Source organism: Octopus sinensis, linkage group LG1 (assembly GCF_006345805.1).
Source record: "Octopus sinensis linkage group LG1, ASM634580v1, whole genome shotgun sequence".
Classification (NCBI taxonomy): domain Eukaryota; kingdom Metazoa; phylum Mollusca; class Cephalopoda; order Octopoda; family Octopodidae; genus Octopus; species Octopus sinensis.
The window spans coordinates 162,541,091-162,548,697 of record NC_042997.1 but is presented as its reverse complement, the minus strand read 5'-3'; the positions used below and the strand labels follow the sequence as shown (position 1 = coordinate 162,548,697).

Sequence of the window (7,607 nt, the reverse complement as noted above, 5' to 3'; positions counted from 1 at the left end):
CACTTAAGGAAACGCACCTGAAACTGGACATAGCAGATGCAGAATTACACATACCACAGTATGTTGTACTACGGACTGACAGAAAAGAAAGGAGTCATGGAGGAGTTGCTATGTACATCCGTGAGGACCTCACACCCCAGGTCCTTTTGTCATACTCAAACTCGGTGTGTGACACACTAATTGTATATATAAGGCAACTTGATGTAGTTGTGTGTGCTACATATCGCCCTCCAGATGCCCCAAGCCATGTAGGCAAGTTTGAAGACTGCCTTATAAAAATAGAAGAAGTTCTAATCACATTAGAACAACACATAAGTGTACTTCTTATGGGAGACTTCAATCTACCCAATGTCAGATGGCCCGAGGGCCTTTCTCTCCCAGGAATGACAAGATGTGAACGAGGACAAGCGAGGTCCCTCCTGAACCTCATCAACACCCTGTACATGGAGCAAGTAATACTCCAACCAACCAGGGCAGGTAACACACTGGATCTCTGCTTCACAAATAATATGGATCTCATCTATAATGTGAAAGTGACACCGACACTACTCTCGGATCACAACATGGTAGAGCTGACCATGTATGGGCCAAAGGAAAGCATGGACATGCAGCCTACAAGAAACCCTCAGAATCTTTCCAGCTTGAACTTCCATAAGGCAAACTGGAAACAAATTGAGAAAGAGATCCTCAAACAAAACTGGCCTGAGTGTCTCTCCTCGCCAGACATCGACGTGAAACTTCAACAATTCATGTCTGTAATGCAAGCCATATGCTACAAATGTGTCCCAGAGAGAAAGGCCACTGTACACAAGAACAAAATCCCCAGAGAGAGGAAACTTCTAATGAGACGGCATACAAAATTTCAAATCGCCTAAACAAACAAATTGAAAGCAATGAAAAGTCCCGCCTGAAAATGAAACTGTTGGAAATTGAAAAAGGTCTGCAACTCTCCCATGAAAAGGAAAGAGCAGACAAAGAAGCCTGGGCTATAGACAACATAAAATCTAACCCCAGAGCTTTCTACAGGTATTCCAAAGAAACAGCTACGGTGCACTGTAGGATAGGGCCACTCCTTGAAAGGGATGGCACACTCACAGGAAATCCAATGAGGGTAAGTGAAATACTAAATGAGCAATTCAAGAGTGTTTTCACCCCACCCCTTGGGCATTTCCAAATCAGCAATCCAACTGACTTCTTCACCACTGCAGATATGGGGTCAGAGGCGGCGATGATTGATTACATCAATATAAAGAAGACAATGTAATAAAGGCTATAGATGAGATGAAAACAAACTCAGCTACTGGCCCCGATGGATTCCCGGCAATCCTTCTAAAAGTATGTAAGAGAGTCCTAGCAAGACCACTGCAGTCTCTCTTTCAGAGCTTCCTTGCAACTGGCAAACTTCCAAGAAAACTGAAGGAGGGTAAAATATGCCCTATTCATAAAGGAGGTAGCAGAGCGGAGGCCAAGAACTACAGACCTATCTCTCTAACCTCACACATCAGCAAGGTTATGGAACGAATAGTCAGAAGGAAACTAATCACCTTCCTTGAAGAAAATGACTTGCTGCCTGACACCCAACATGGTTTCCGACCAGGAAGAAGCTGCTTAACTCAGCTCCTACAACACTATGACTGGGTGTTGAAACGACTGCTCAACCACACAAATGTGGAAGTGATATATCTCGACTTTGCAAAGGCCTTTGATAAAGTCGATCATGGAATGATATGTCACAAACTGCGTGATCTTGGCGTAGTTGGAAAATTGGGAGAATGGCTTCATGACTTTCTGAAGAATAGAAGTCAGGTGGTAGTAGCCAATGGGGCCACTTCCATTAACACGCAAATAGTGAGCGGTGTTCCGCAGGGCACTGTTTTGGGACCACTACTGTTCATAATGGCCCTTTCAGACATGCCCTCAGCCACGCAGAGAGCCACGATCACAAGTTATGCAGATGATACAAAAGTTTCACAGGCAATACAGAACCCTGAAGACACTAAGCACCTGCAATGTGAGCTGGACAAAATATACAAGTGGGCTGAAAAGAATAGCATGCAGTTCAATGCTGAAAAGTTTCAAGCTTTATGCTATCAGCATGCAAAACTGAATGCAATACCCAATGAATACACTGGACCCGGAGGGATTGCAATCCCAGAGGCACAATCAGTGCGTGACCTGGGTATTCACATGAGTGATGACGCGACCTTTCATGTACATGTTGCTAAACTGGCAATGAAATGTAGACGGCTGGCCGGATGGATTCTTAGAACCTTTAGAACAAGAGAACAAGAAACCATGATGGTCCTCTGGAAGACACTTGTCCTAAGCCACTTTGAATATTGCTCTCAGCTATGGTCACCATCCAGTGTCAAGTTGATCACAGAACTTGAGGCGATCCAACGAAGCTACACGAAGAAGATAGCCTCTGTGCAGCATATAAGCTACTGGGAAAGACTCAAGAGATTAAAACTCTATTCCTTGGAGTGTAGGCGAGAAAGATATGCCATAATATATATCTGGAAGATCCTGGAAGGACTTGTCCCAAACTTTGGCATCGAGAGTCACACAAATGCCAGAACCGGGCGCCACTGCGTGGTACCAAGGACTCCAAATTTGCCATCAAGATGTAGGACAAGATACTGTGATAGCCTGGGCTTCAGAGGCCCACAGCTCTTCAATATCCTCCCAAAGAACCTGAGGGACCTGCATGGTGTAGATGCGGATGTCTTTAAAATAGGACTGGATCTCTTCCTGTCAGGTGTCCCGGATGAACCAACTTCACGGCAGGAGGTGCAGATGAGGGCAGCTGCATCGAACTCTCTCATGCACCAAATGGCAGTTGCTAAAAAGCATTCGTGAGGTAAAATCATGTAGCAAACCAAATGGTTTGAAACTGGAAAAATCAAAATCAAAATCATATATATATATATTATATATATATATATATAATATATATATATATATATATATATATATGTGTGTGTGTATATATATAATTATATATATATATATATACAAACACACACACATATATATATATATACACATATATATATACACATATATATATACATACACACACATACATATATATATATACATACGCATATATATAAATATACACACATATATATATACATACACATATATCTACATACACACATATATATATATATATTTGAGTAATGGAATGAATTATCTTATTAAGGATAATTCGAAAGATAACCGATACCTGGGTAGCAAATTCACATCAGAAAGAACACGGTTGAAGCTATGTCCCTAGGGCATAGACTACGTGTCTTCGTGCGGAAATTTGTATGTTTATTTTAAAATTATAAGTATATCAAAGAATGGAGTTGCACGACTAGTTAACAAATATCCTTTATTCTCGACATATGTTTCGAAGGCTGCATATTCCTAATTCCGAAGGAATAAGGAGTACATTATGCAGATTTCTCTTCAGGAAAATCAAGGAAACTTATGTCGACATCAAAATGCACAAAAAACTTTTAGCTGACCGCTCTCAAGGAGCCCATGGTGATAATGAGGCATAAGAATAGTAAGGTGAGAGAGTGCAATATACATACACATATATATACATATTATACATATATATATATATATATATATATATATAGTTAATCCAAACAAGAAAACACAGCCACGCGAGGACGTGGAACAAATATAGTATTATTGGACTCTCAGGAAAGAAGGGAAGAAGGAGGGTTTAACGTTTTGAGCGGAGCTCTTCATCAGAAACATAGGAGAAGGGAAGACAGAAGAAAAAAAATCGCCAACGGTACACACGAGGTCACATTTTGAAAGACCGGAAGGAGAAACTATATATAACTAACTATATATATATATACCGCAGTAAACACATAAATGTGAAACAAGGTGGAAAAAAGAGTACTCAAATACCAGTAGTAGAGTAATATGCTTTATTTTAAGCAGCAGAAAATTCAACAAAATCTGTTACTCTGAGTTTCTCATTGCCGTTCATCAGACAGCAAAAACTGTCTGATGAACGGCAACGAGAAACTCAGAGTAACAGATTTTGTTGAATTTTCTGCTGCTTAAAATAAAGTATATATATATATATATATATATACACACACACACACACAGGCATGGTTGTGGTTAAGAAGCTTGCTTCCCACCAACATGGTTTCTGTTTCTGTTTCCTCCTGCATCGCAACTAGGGAAAGTGCTCTCTTCTATAACTGGGCTTTGTGAGTGTATTCCCGTATGTATGTACCTATGTATATATGTATAATGCATGTGCATGTGTTTGTGGCTCCTTGTCTTCACATTGCATAATAGTTGCAAATGTGTCATTTCCATATAAGTGGTATCATTCATTTCCAGTGTTTCACACAAACATGTCAGGGCATAGAGACATATTTCTATCCTGATAACAGACGAGGATTGGTTGCAGAAAAACTATCTGGTCAAAGATGGAAAAGCAGATGTCAAAAGGATGATGATGATGATAATGTGTGTGTATGTATAACACCATTTAAGATGCACAAAATTTAAATTCAAGCAGCTATTAGTTTCATGCCTCGGAAAAGACAATGGTCAAGCCTGCTTGTATAGTGTGCCATGTATTTCCAAGTAGTCACTCAATCTCAAAATACAATATCTCTGCTCTCTGAGAAAATTCTGACCAGATTTGACCTGGGGTTAAACAACAACACCACTGTTACATATTGTACTGAAAGGCAGAGCAAGAAAATTTTATGATGTGCAATAAAATGCCTTACAACATTTAGTTACAGCCTTTTACATTCTGAGCTCAAATTCCTCTGCAGTCAACTTTGCTTTTTATACTTTTGGGAGTGAAAAATAAGTACCAGTCAAGTACCGAAGCTGATCTAATTAACTCATCTCTCACCCTACATATACACATACATGTGGTTTTGTACCAGTTAGAAATTTTAGAATTAGGAGTAATGTTGTGTTACTGAAAGTTGGATTTCGGGATCCTATCTGTGCGTCATTCTTATCAATAGTGTCTCTTTACCCACCGCCTCCAGACAATGAGCTGTTAAAAATAGCAGCTCAATTTTTCTGAAATCACACCCTACTGTTTTTTCAAAAATGGAAGGACATATTGAGTTATGTAGCCTGAGATAGCCTCGTCTGAAAAAAAAAAGCTATTGATCATAGGTCTAATGAGTTGTTAAACAGCTTCAATTATTGGCTATCACTGTATGGCAAAAACAGTGTTTCGATTATTCGCGGAATGTGAAGGAATCCGAAGAATTGCATCATACGACAAAAATGTTGATGAATTGCTATTTAATTATGTAATAGCTATTTTCTGAATGCTGTTAATGAGATTTCATTGCCATATAATCATTAATCAGTGACCCTTCATATTATGGCCGTTAACCCCGAAAGTAATTTAGAAACCAGAGCAATAGAATACAACAATCACGAAAGTCATTAAATTTTCAGAAGAAACAAACGATAATGCTTCAGTTATGTATATTTAACAATGATTTTTATTTTTAAGAATAAAATATGTAATTACTACAGATATATATTTAACAAGGGTAGTATTCTTTAATCCAGTATAGTAGAGATTCCTGTGGAATCAGTTATGCACTTGATCAAACAATACTAATCTTTGTAAATAAGTATTTGAAAATTAAAGAGAAATGATTGCATATGTAATATTTGAAACTTGGTTCGTGCTCGGTATTTTATTCTTCTGTTATTTTGGCTTGTTTGTATTTTCTCCTGAGTCTAAATACCATAATTTGAAGGGTGACCCACTAATAAATGTTAAATGTTGGGTGTGATAATTTCCAGTGTTTCAATCGTCAGAAATAATAGGGTTAAGTGTGTTGTTTAAAAAAAATATTAGGGATTAAATTACCAATGTTAAAAATACTTGAGATTGAAGAAATATGTTTTGTAGTGAAAGAAATATGTTTTGAGAGAAAACATTTCCAAGCGTGTTTTCCACTCGGTTTCGACTCTGGACAGAACTCATAATTTCACTCGCACAAAATTGTATAGGGAAAGACATGAAGATCACAACTTTCTCTAGTCACATAAAATCTGAAGCCTGGTGGCCTTATAAAAAATGAATATTAAAGAAAGACAGAATATAAATCCCAGATAATATATAGACCGTGAATCAACTTCGAACCTGAATAGTAAACAACTTCAGTTCATTTTACTTATGTCACATCTCTTATAAAAGCAGAAGCCTTGCGATCACTAAATAATTATATATTCTATACTTCTATTTCCATTGCATAGTCTAAGATTCAGTTGAAAAGGATCCATTTATAACTAGAAATATACCGATAGGATATTTCAACGATTAAGTCAAGGCTTACTTTAAAATGTTACCTAGAACTTAATTAACGGAAACAGAGAAAGGAAAAAATATTTAAATTACCCATCTTGATTTGATGGTGAAGGTTTTCTGTGCCATATTCGCCCATCGCACTTTCTGCAAACATCCAAATATTGCATATTTACAGAATATAATCGACAAATCACAAATTTCAGTTGATTATTTTAGTCATAGCAACATTATCAACAACCTGTCGCAACTTGCCATTATAGTTCGTAAACTGGCGCTTTGATATAGTTTATTTCAAGTCATAGCTTCGTATTATAGAATTACAGATAATTTAAATCATATAACGCTTAAACAAAAAATATACAATTTAAATATTCCTTTTGGAATATTTAAATATTTAGATGAATATTATGTTCAGAATTTTATTTTGATTAGTTTCAGTAAAATGCAACTCCGGGGATAAAACGACGATCTTGTTTAAAAATATAAACAAACTTGATGTAAACTTAACGGTCGTCTTGGGTACAGAAAAGTTCTTTCTTTCCAAGTTTCAGTTTGTACTTGTTGGATTATCAGAGAATACAGGTTTATATAATTGCATTTTAAAACTTACTGATTAACCGTGAATAAAATATCAGCTTATGAATTTATTGGCGTGAGTTCATATCACAGCGTCTCGCTTACCAGTCTTCGAGTATCCTGGAGTTTAAACCCCGAATTAGAAACATTTTCAAAATGGAAAATAATTTGACTGATTCCTTTGCGTGTGTGAAAATACGTCATACCTCCACAATTGTGCCCTACCCCCGATTTTATTTCCTCATAACTTTCAGAAAAATGGATAATTTTTTTAATGAAATTTTCTACACATAGGCTTCAGATGGTGTAGATTACAATATATTAGAATTTAATGAAATTTTTTTTTTAAGTTGGTTGTCGCACACATATATAGTGACACCCGTCAAATCTACAAAATGAAACTTGGAAGTTTGAAGAAATTCTGGTGTGTTAGTGTATATGTGTGCGCGCCTATAATTTTATATTCAACTAGCAGTATCGCCCGGCGTTGCTCGGGTTTGTAAGGGAAATAACTATATAAGCATTTTTAGAGAGTTACTTCCCTTATAGATGCCAATTCGGGCTTTCTTAGTCATTTCTATTTTTGGTGTCTTCAAGCCATGAAGTCGTTGTTCTAAAAGAACGCTGGTCTCCTTGACAACGCTTTACGACGTTGATTTCCTTACACTCCCTTCCCCACAGCTTCACGAGGGAGGAAAGAAGG

General features: G+C 37.2%; 1 protein-coding gene across 1 annotated transcript in view; it reads right to left on the bottom strand.

The window, feature by feature from the left end:
* Nucleotides 1-6,591, bottom strand: part of LOC115212968 (TBC1 domain family member 31-like) — a 63,332-nt gene extending 56,741 nt beyond the window's left edge. Inside the window, exon 1 of the mRNA XM_029781834.2 lies at nucleotides 6,419-6,591. Coding sequence (XP_029637694.1) covers nucleotides 6,419-6,495 — 77 coding nt within the window. The 5' untranslated portion in view covers nucleotides 6,496-6,591. The remainder of the gene's footprint in view (nucleotides 1-6,418) is intronic.
* Nucleotides 6,592-7,607: the final 1,016 nt, after the last annotated feature.